The sequence below is a fragment of the Ictalurus punctatus genome, chromosome 6 (assembly GCF_001660625.3).
Source record: "Ictalurus punctatus breed USDA103 chromosome 6, Coco_2.0, whole genome shotgun sequence".
In the NCBI taxonomy this organism is placed as follows: Eukaryota; Metazoa; Chordata; class Actinopteri; order Siluriformes; family Ictaluridae; genus Ictalurus; species Ictalurus punctatus.
In genome coordinates, this window is record NC_030421.2 from 2,851,474 (window position 1) to 2,862,046 (window position 10,573).

The 10,573-nt window shown below is 39.9% G+C and overlaps 1 protein-coding gene across 1 annotated transcript; it reads right to left on the reverse strand.

Annotated features, from left to right (window-relative positions):
- Positions 1-982: 982 nt before the first annotated feature.
- LOC108267018 (potassium voltage-gated channel subfamily E member 2) lies at positions 983-1,357 on the reverse strand. The gene has a single exon (XM_017470892.2). It carries the CDS (start codon positions 1,355-1,357, stop codon positions 983-985), a length of 375 nt encoding a protein of 124 aa, XP_017326381.2.
- Between the last annotated feature and the right edge of the window lie 9,216 nt (positions 1,358-10,573).

Consider the following 10,573-nt stretch of genomic DNA (forward strand, 5'->3'; position numbering starts at 1 on the left):
ATCTAGTTCTTTTGGAAATTTTTGCTATTTTTTACGGACGAGTTAACGCAAAAGGAATCAAACATTCTTTCATTTTATCCATCCATCCATTTTCCATACCACTTATCCTACATGGAATCGTAGGGAGCCTGGAGCCTATCCCAGGGAGCTCGGGGCATAAGTTGGGGGACACACTGAGCGGGTTGTTAACCTATCGCAGGGCAAAAATTGCACACATATTCACACACTATGGACAATTTTGAAAAGTCAATCAGCCTACAGTGCATGTCTGTGGCACACAGGGTGGAAGCAGGAATCGAACCCCCAATCCTGGAGGTGCGAGGCAACCGTGCTAACCACTAAGCCACTCTGCCCTCCTATATTTTGCTTTAATATTATTCTAATTTCAGGGTGCACGGTGGTTTAATGGTTAGCATGGGGGTTTGATTCCCACTGTGGCCCTGTATGTGCGGAGTTTGCATGTTCTCCCTGTGCTGTGGGGGTTTCTTCCAGGTACTCTGGTTTCCTCCCCAGTCCAAAGACCTGCATGGTAGGCTGATTGGTGTGTCTAAAGTGTCCGTAGTGTATGAATGGGTGTGTGAGTGTATATGCGATGGACTGGCACCCTGTCCAGGATGTACCCTGCCTTGTGCCTGATGCTTCCTGGGATAGACTCCAGGTTCCCCCGTGACCCTGAAAAGGAGTAAGCGGTTGAAGATGGATGGATTCAATTCTACTGAGGATAAAATGCACATTGCACTACACATTATGTGCACTTGTTATATTGAAGAAATCAAGCCATGATGTCTGCAAAACAGTTATTGTTTTTATTTGTTTATGAATATAAGAATGTCAGCCCAAGTGATGCATCACTTTTGACCATCACCATATTTTTCATCATTGAACTTGGTGCTTAATGCCAACGGACATTGATACAATCACAGAAATCAAGTAGCTAGAGATGATGCATCAATCCACATGTGTTTCAAGCAGAGAGTGAAGGTCAAGGTGAGCCAGGTCCATCAAAGGTGCTGGTGCTTGGGTTGGAGATGACGTAGCTCTGGTTGTATCCTTGAATCTGAGGCTGGGAACTCCATTCTCCCTCAATGTACTTATGGTAGGGGTCATTGGAGTGCTCCCTGCGTTTGGACTTTACCGTGCTCACTAGAATGGCCACGACAATGAAGCCGAATATCCCGATCATTACCACTAGGTACCAGATAACGTTGTCGAGGTTTTCTTCAGCCAGTCGGGCGTTTAGGTCACGTTCAGCCTGTGTGTTGTTCCATTGCCATTGCTTCAGGAAATCATTCAGAGCATGAGTTAATGAATCCTGCAGGTGGAGGGTCACGTTGGACCAATCAGATGATGTTGTCATCTAATTAGTGAAGAAGACAGCATAGGGGTGAAAGAAAAAAAAGAAAAACACAGGCGTGAGTCTCTGTGGAGTGAGATGCTGCTTTATAATTTAAAGGAACAGAAAATGGAGTCTCTAGACTTTTCGCCCTTGGGTTTTACCCTGGTGCTACAGCGCCCTCTACTAATATTGGCACCCTTGGTAAATAGGAGCCAAGAAGGCTGTGAAAATTTGTCTTTATTGTTTAGCCTTTTGATCTTTTGTTCATAAAATTCACAGAAATACTCTGCTCTCATGGATATCAAAGAATTGCAAACACAACACAGGTTTATAAAAAATATCTTTGTTAAATATAGGTGGGCAATGATTATTGCCACCCTTTTAGTCAATACTTTGTGCTGCCTCGCTTTGTCAAGATAACAGCTCTGAGTCTTCTCCTATAACGCCTGATGAGGTTGGAGAATACATGGTGAGGGATCTGAGAGCGTTCCTCCATACAGAATCTCTCCAGATCCTTCACATTTCGAGGTCCACGCTGGTGGACTCTCCTCTTCAGTTCACCCCACAGGTTTTCTATGGCGTTCAGGTCAGGGGACTGGGATGGTCATGGCAGGACCTTGATTTTGTGGTCAGTAAACCATTTTTGTGTTGATTTTGATGATGATTTGGATCATTGTCCTGCTGGAAGATCCAACCACGGCCCATTTGAAGCTTTCTGGCAGAGGCAGTCAGGTTTTCATTTAATATCTGTTGATATTTGATGGAGTTCATGATGCCATGTATCCTAACAAAATGTCCAGGTCCTCTGGCAGAAAAACAGCCCCAGAACATTAAAGATCCACCTCCATATTTAACCGTGGGCATGAGGTACTTTTCCATATGGCTACCTCTCTGTGTGCGCCAAAACCACCTCTGGTGTTTATTACCAAAAAGCTCTATTCTGGTTTCATCTGACCGTAGAACCCGATCCCGTTTGAAGTTCCAGTCGTGTCTGCACACTGAAGACGCTCGAGTTTGTTTCTGGATGAGAGTAGAGGCTTTTTGTGACTTCACAAGGTGACCTCAGATTGTAGTTTTGGAGACTTTCTGACCCCAAGACGCAATTAACTTCTGCAGTTCACCAGCTGTGATCCTTGGAGATGTTTTATCCACTCGAACCGTCCTCTTCACAGTGCGTTGGGACGATATAGACACGCGTCCAATTCCAGTTCGATTCATAACATTTCCAATTGACTTGAACTTCTTAATTATTGCCCTGATGGTGGAAATGTGCATTTTCAATGCTTGTATTATTTTCTTATAGACTCCCATATATTCCTTGTTCTTAAACACTGTTATGAATGACTAAGGGAATTTGACCTGTTTGTTACCTCATATTTATACCCCTGTGAAACAGGAAGTCATGGTTGAACAATTTCCTGTTCCTAGTCCCCCAGGTGTGCTAAAAATTATTTTTTAAATATCCATCGGAATACACTTAAAATATATTTTTCTCATATGAATTCCTAGGGATGCCGATAATTGTTGAGCAGAGTATTTTTGTGATTTTTTTTTTTTAACAAAAGATCAAAAGGTTAAACAATAAAGACAATTTTTCACAGCCTTCCTTGCTCATACTTACTGTGGGTGCCAATATTAGTGCAGGACTAGTATTGCCAACAAGTAATGTAATCTTGTAGTTTCTAAGTTTATTATTGTGCAAACAGTATGCATGCATACTCAAGAAAGATTTTTTGTTTTTTTTAATATGTACCTCTGAGCTACTGTGACTTAGCTTGTAATAGTAATTTACAGTGGGAGCTGCTAGTTTCAGACATTATTATGCTCCAGTTTTCACACACATCAGTGTACTGAAATATAAAAGCAGAGTAGTTCTTTCTGTTCAACAACAGCTTGTGTGTAGCGAGTTTTAACCAGCTAGCTTGCTACCTTAGAGCGAGAAAGCTCACATCACAGCCCTGCACAAACAAAGCGCTAAGAGATCGGAATAGAGCAACTCTTTCCCCAACATACAGAAATTGTGCATTTTGGCCGGGTAACTCTAGCTAAAGGAGAAGGACATGTTCATGTGCACTGTAAGAAATCTTGTTTGGGCTCCAGAGATAAAAGACTCTCAAAATATCTGCAAATCATTTTTCGAATTCATTTGATGCCAGTCTGTCTGATCAAACATCAGACTCATGTGCACTTGAAGGTGGCCCTGTATGTTAGATATAACTCAGGTAATAATTTATTCTGCTGGTTTATTTAAAAAAAAAAAAAAATGCTAACTTGCAATACTGCCCTAATGGTATTACCGATGTCTTTTGAGGTGAGTGAGCGTCGGAATTCTGATCGGAAGGTCGTGAGTTCAAATCCCAGCACTGCCAAGCTCCCACTGGTGGGCCCTTGAGCAAGGCCCTTAACCCTCAACTGCTCAGTTGTATAAATGAGATAATTGCAAGTCACTCTGGATAAAGCTGTCTATCAAACGCCGTAATGTAATGTACTTTTAAGATCTACTTTTTAGCCCCGGTGTAAAAAGTCTTTTTATTTATTTATTTTTTTTTTTTATTATTTTTTTTTTTACAAGATTTTACTTGAAGACTGGTCAGTTATTCTGTAGTGGTACACTGTAATAGCTTAGTTTATATAAACACGTATTTTAGATTATGTTAAACATGTCATTCCAAAATGATTCATATTTTTATTTTACAACTAAGCAAGATGAAGCAGTGATAATACAGTAGTCATTATAATATACAGTAAGTAAGTAAGTATGTATATTATTATTATTATTATTATTATTATTATTATTATTAATAATAATAATAACAATAATAATAATAATATTGATAAGAAGAAAGTTGTTCGACAGGTAGAAAACGTAAACCAGTCCAAATCCGATGAGTTTGTGTTGATTGAGCTACATTGTGTCTTTAATTAAACGACTTGCTTGTTAGAAGATACACTTCACTTTGTATTATCAGAATGTAAATCTTTCAGCTAGGCAGTAGATCATTGTATTATTACATAATGATAAAATGACCAAAGTTTAGTATAGTATAAATACAAATAACGAATGATTTGTATTTAAAGGCGTCCCAAAGGTTCCTTACTAAACTACAATTCCACCAGAATTTGATTAAGACATTCTTGACTAATATCTTTTTCATCAATAGTAAGAAAAAGCAGTAAGTCCTTTCTGTAATCACAGGACACGAATGATTATTACGATCACATTATAGAGAAATTAGCGTTAAACTTACGCTAGTCGTAGTTCCGGTGGTGTTCTCATGTGCAAGACAAAGTGATCAACAGTACCAGAAGTACCAGGCACTACCGCTCATACCTTATACTATTTAACTAAATTGTGTGTGTGTGTGTGTGTGTGTGTCCTGCTTACCCATATCAGCTCCTCATTCCTCAAGGGCATCATTGCTCAAGGGCATCAGTATTTTCTCTCAAAACAAATGACAAATCACACTGTAGTTTCCAAACTCAGAAAGAGCTACAGAGCCAAGTGCTGATGATTAAGTCTTCATGTGCTGTATTCTGGTTGGGGTATTCCATATAGCTGAGGTTTGACACATTTACACATCGATACAGTTGCTAACAAGCAAACCCTTCTTAAAGTTTGCACAACAATTCTCATTGTCGACCAAACTGTAATGTAAATCTGGTTCTCATGGCGTTTCTTCTTCGAATGCTACCACATGCAAAAGCATATATTTCTACAGCCCAATTTGGAAATGTTTTCATGCATTCGTAATGATTAGACTAAAGTACAAAACCAACTTACAATTGATAACAATTTGTTCAAACACCTAGCTTAGTACATTGGGTCACTCAGTCAGTGGACTGAACTCAACTTCCCTGTTCACAAGTACCAGAAAGCTTCAAATTCACACGTCAAATTCCAATTCTTTGTGACGTCTACTTCGTACAAATGATTATTTCAAGCCCTCGTTCTGATACTGCCAGCCTGGTTACAGTATAGATTGTTTTAGTGTACAATTTAGCCCTTGCTTAGCTAAGTATGTTTGCAGATTATGTCTGCCTTCCCTTTGGTTGTTTCTTTTTAGATCTTTTTTAAATAAAACCCTGAGTTTGCATCCAAACCCATGCAATTTCCCGACAGGATCTGGGATACAAATCATGGATGAAGCCCAGTTACAAGAGCAACAGGACACTTTACTAACCAGAGCCTATACAAAGAACTCTGTAGCTAGCCTCTGAAGTTTTCATGCTCTGGATGGCCAACCCACTGGAAGGTCACTGTCATGTATCATATATGTCTGTTATAATTTAAACACTCATTTCTGATTACCATCTCACACAATTTTCCCATCATTTTTGGGCTTATCTGGTCCCTACAATGTTTTCTCTCCTGTATCGAACATCCCCTTGAGCCTAATAAGAAGCACCATAATTGAAATCATGAATTCATCTCCATTACCGTTCCATTACAACCAAGCCTAGAATTCACACGCTGATCAAACCTTCCAACAACTTGTGAAAATGTTCACCACTGCTCCCATCCTAAACCAGCGTGACTCTGCACTGCTATTTGTCCCAGAGATTGATACCTCTGGGACAGATTGTTCCAATGACAAGAAAACTCCCCAAAGCACCACCCATTGGTCTTCTTCTCAACAGAGGGCTTTTTGCAAAGAAAATGGGTTTAAAGGAATGAAGCCACTGGCGTGAAGCACTGTAGGGTTAAGCAGTTTACCCCCAGACAAGCTACATAGGCTGTTTTCTTCTCTTTGTTTCAGTTTTCAATCTCATATCAACCAGGTTCCAAGGTTGATGCACTCAGTCTCCTGCATTAACTCTTCTCCTATCAGGGAGGAGACCACAGAAGCTATACTTCCTGGATAATGCTTTTTAGGGCCATCACCTGCCCCATTTCCAGCATGTGCTCACAAACCAGCCTTCCCTTTTTCCTGGGAACATTATTACCACCAATGCCCCTGCAGATGACTGGTGGCTGAAGTGATGAGTTTTGGCAGAGCTCCAGCTCGCCGTGTGAGTCTGTGGATAAAATGTTCTTTTCTACAATGCAGCACTGTTCAATGTTCCATGCCATGGAAAGAGTGAATAAAAAAATGACTGAATTGTATCAATAATAGTCTGCGTACACGATCAACTAAAGGACAGTAACTAAAAAATATTTAGTATGTCAAGTATACACAGAAACTTCTAGAGGAAAACACGTGTTTGTGGAGTTTTGAAAAGGTGATTTGGTGAATTTGTTAGTACTACTTTCACCACCAGGTGGAGACTCATTCAAAGTATCAGAGAACATATTTGTTAGGCAGTTTACTGCTTGTTTATGGTTAGGGCTGTAAATAGGATATAACCTTAAGAAAGAAAATAGCGTTTTAAAATATTCAGTCAATTAACATGAATACACAAAATAAATAAGCTGAATTAAAGTGAATATAAATAAGGAATAAGTATTGCTTCAGATGATTTCTGCTGTCACAATGTTAGTTAAGGTGCATTCGTTTATTCATTCATTCAGACTAATCAAAAATTCTAATGTTATTCCACGCCTGAAACTTTATGAGTTTCAGGGACGCAGTTTCAGAGACGGTGTGTGCCAAGAGAGTAGCCTGAAAGCCTTTTATCTAGCCTAAATGGCAGAGCATACATATACGTAGGTGATGAGTAGTTCAACAGATTCCCTTCCATTTGAACTGCATATTATAATTTGAGAAAGAAAAAAAAAAAAAAAAAAGACATGGCTTAGTGGTTAGCACGTTCTCCTCACACCTCCAGGGTCGGGGGTTCGATTCCCACCGTGGCCCTGTGTGTGTGGAGTGCATGTTCTCCCCGTGCTGCGGGGGTTTCCTCCGGGTACTCTGGTTTCCTCCCCCAGTCCAAACACATGCATGGTAGGCTGATTGGCGTGTCTAAAGTGTCCGTAGTGTGTGAATGTGTATGTGATTGTGCCCTACGATGGATTGGCACCCTGTCCAGGGTGTACCCCGCCTTGTGCCCGATGCTCCCTGGGATAGGCTCCAGGTTTCCCTGTGACCCTGAAAAGGATAAAACGGTATAGAAGATGGATGGGTGGATGGAAAAAAAAGATATGCTATCCCTACATGATGCTGAGAAATGCATACAAACAGTACATTCATACATTGTGCATACACTGCTTGGGAAGATATACATAAAAGTGGTGGAAGTGAAGGAGCTTCTTAAAATTCTCTTAAAAGAGTCATAGTTAAATATCCCTGTCAGTACAACTGTTTGATAACATGTACTGTAGGTGGAAAGTTTGTGGTACCACAACTAAATCATCCCCAGACAAGTGCACCATGTAAGGTTTCCAAACACGCTCTCAGACTATTAATAATAAGGAAGTACTGCACTATTATACACTATACCATTCCTGCACCCCATACAAAACTCTTCTGCTAAAAACAAAAAGCACAGAGATGCGCGTCTTAAAACATTTACATTAATCACCACTTTTTTGAAACAAACTCCGGTCAGAGAAAAGAAAAATAGAACTCTTTGGAATTCATCTCGTCATGTTTGGAGAAAGAAAGGTTGTGTGTATAATCCCAAGAACTCCATACCGACAATGAAGTACAGAGGTGGGAGCATCGTGACATGCTTCTCAGCAAATGGTACTGCGGTGTTACACGTCATTGAAGGAAACATGAATGGAGCAATGTACCAAGACATAATGATAATGATAATGATAATGAGTCTTTATTGGTCATATATACATTACAACACAGTGAAATTATTTTCTTTGCAATTAAATTCAATTCAATAAAATTTTATTTGTATGGCGCTTTTTACAACGGACATTGTCACAAAGAAGCTTTACAGAAATATATAAACACAGGATAGAGATTTTAAGTGTGTGAGTTTATCCCTATTGAGCGAGACGGTGGTGACGGTGGTGAGGAAAAACTCCCTGAGATGATACGAGGAAGAAACCTTGAGAGGAACCGGACTCAGAAGGGAACCCGTCCTCATCTGGGTCACGACGGATAGTGTGAGAGTAAAAGAAAGTTCATTATGGTTTTATATGGAGTCTGTGTGTTGAACTAGTCCACTGTTCACTAAAGGAGACCCGAGTGTAAAACTGCATGTGGTAATCGCAGTCCCAAGGCCATCACTACAACCGTAGTCCCAGCGACCGCAGCGAGAACGTCCATGTGGACTTGACGTCCAAAACCATTTCCATGGTACTTCAAGTGGTACCGTCCTCAGTGATCTCCAGGCTGTAGTCTCCAGTTGGTGAGAGATATTGATGACAGATGAGATTCACATATCCCAACATACCAGGAAGCTGGGGTCAGAGCGCAGGGTCAGCCATGACACAGCGCCCCCTGGAGCAGAGAGGGTTAAGAGTCTGCTCAAGGGCCCAACAGAGACAGCTTGGCAGTTCTGGGGCTTGAACCTCCAACCTTCTGATCAGTAACTCAGAGCCTTAACCGTCAAGCCACCACTACCCCCATAGATAAAGATATTAGAGTATAATTTGATCTACTGCTAAGAAACTAAATTTGGGGAGAAGATAAACATCTCAACAAGACAACAACAACAAACCTACAGCCAGAATGACTCAAGACTGGTTTCTTGAGTAAATGTGAAGGTGCTTGCATGGCCTAGACAATCTCCTGACTTTATTTATGGAGGATTTTGAAGTTCATCACATTACCATTGTAGCCTTGGGAATTGAAGACGATTTGCCAAGATTGGACCAAAATTGAAACGCAATGCTGCAAAAACCAAATTAATTCCTAGTAATAGTCCCAAAGTATTAATAGTACTAATAAGTACCAAAGTGTTGGTCATTTGCGGTGCCAAAAAAAAAAAAAAAATCCCCCCAGTCAATTAATTTATTTAAAAATATCTTTGTTTACACTTATGAATATATACATTCTTGTTCATATTAATAAGTACAAAGTCACAAAAGACAATAAAATAAAATAAAACAAAGTGAAAGACATCCAGTGTAAGTGCTTTATCCTGGTCAGGGTTCCAGTTAATGGATCCTATCCTGGGAACATAGACACAACGTGGGAATCCATCATGAATGGGAAGCAAATCCATCACAGATAATTAAGTCAGTTCAAGGGAATCCATTTGTGCACATAAAACACTGGTGAAAGTACAAGTGTGCAAAATGTAAAGAAATATTTCATTCTTCGTGTGGCGGTGAAGAAATGACATGTTGAGTATTGGAAAGATGTTCCACATTATATTTATAACATGTGGGCAATTTTATCTGCAGTCCATCTATCATTCTCAGCATGACAGTCTGTGCAGGTCCTGGAGAACAGGTTAGTGAATCTGTTCGAGACAACGTTATTATTCGTAGGCCAGTATGTTTACAAGCGCCAAAGGGACAAAAAAATGCAAACACGATTCGTGAGTTATTTTCACTGGATCGAAAGCTGCAGTACAAGAACCTCTCACACAAGGATTCAGAACCTGTTCCACCATCGCAAAAAAAAAAGAAGAGAAATGAAATGAGCTTTTGCCATGATTATCCAGTAACTGCAGTAAAAACGCCCATCACTGATTGTGCAGATGCATATTTATTCAACATTTAGTTATATTAAGCAAGGATGACTAAAACGAGTCATGTGCAGTAATAAGGTTATGAAATCACTTGACTGACCTTTAACCTTCTGCAACTCCCGAGTTGCTATTTCAACTACAAAGGTTTTTAAACCCCAACCAATGAACCTCAGTGGTGATTTGTGTTAAATGAAACTTGAACGGTGTCCAAGACAGTATTCCCCAGAGCAAAAATATGCCACCTAGCTGAATAACAAGCTGAAAGACATTGTTGTGCAACAGGAATTCCCTTCTGTCATCTGCTGTTTTACCTTCTGGAAAAAAAATAATAATAAAATAAAATCTAGCTACAAAATCTCACCTCATGAAATAATGCAAGTGAGATATATATAAATGTATATTGAATAGAATGCGAAGTGTTTCATTCTTGCAATGATAGTACAGTAGGTGGAGTTATTATAGAACTGGAAATAATTATTGTTTTCTGTGATAAACAGAGGAACTAGGAAGAGGTCACAAGAAATAAGAAATCTGCCACTGCCCACAAAACCCACTGGGAAATCAGACTGCTCCAAAAAGCTGTTTATATTCAAGCAGGAATGCAGAGAGCCTCACCAGAGCCCTTCTGTGTCTTGTCCAAAAACATCCCCAAATACAAATCCAGGAGCCCAAGCTAATCTGAAACGACATCTCCTTGCCTCT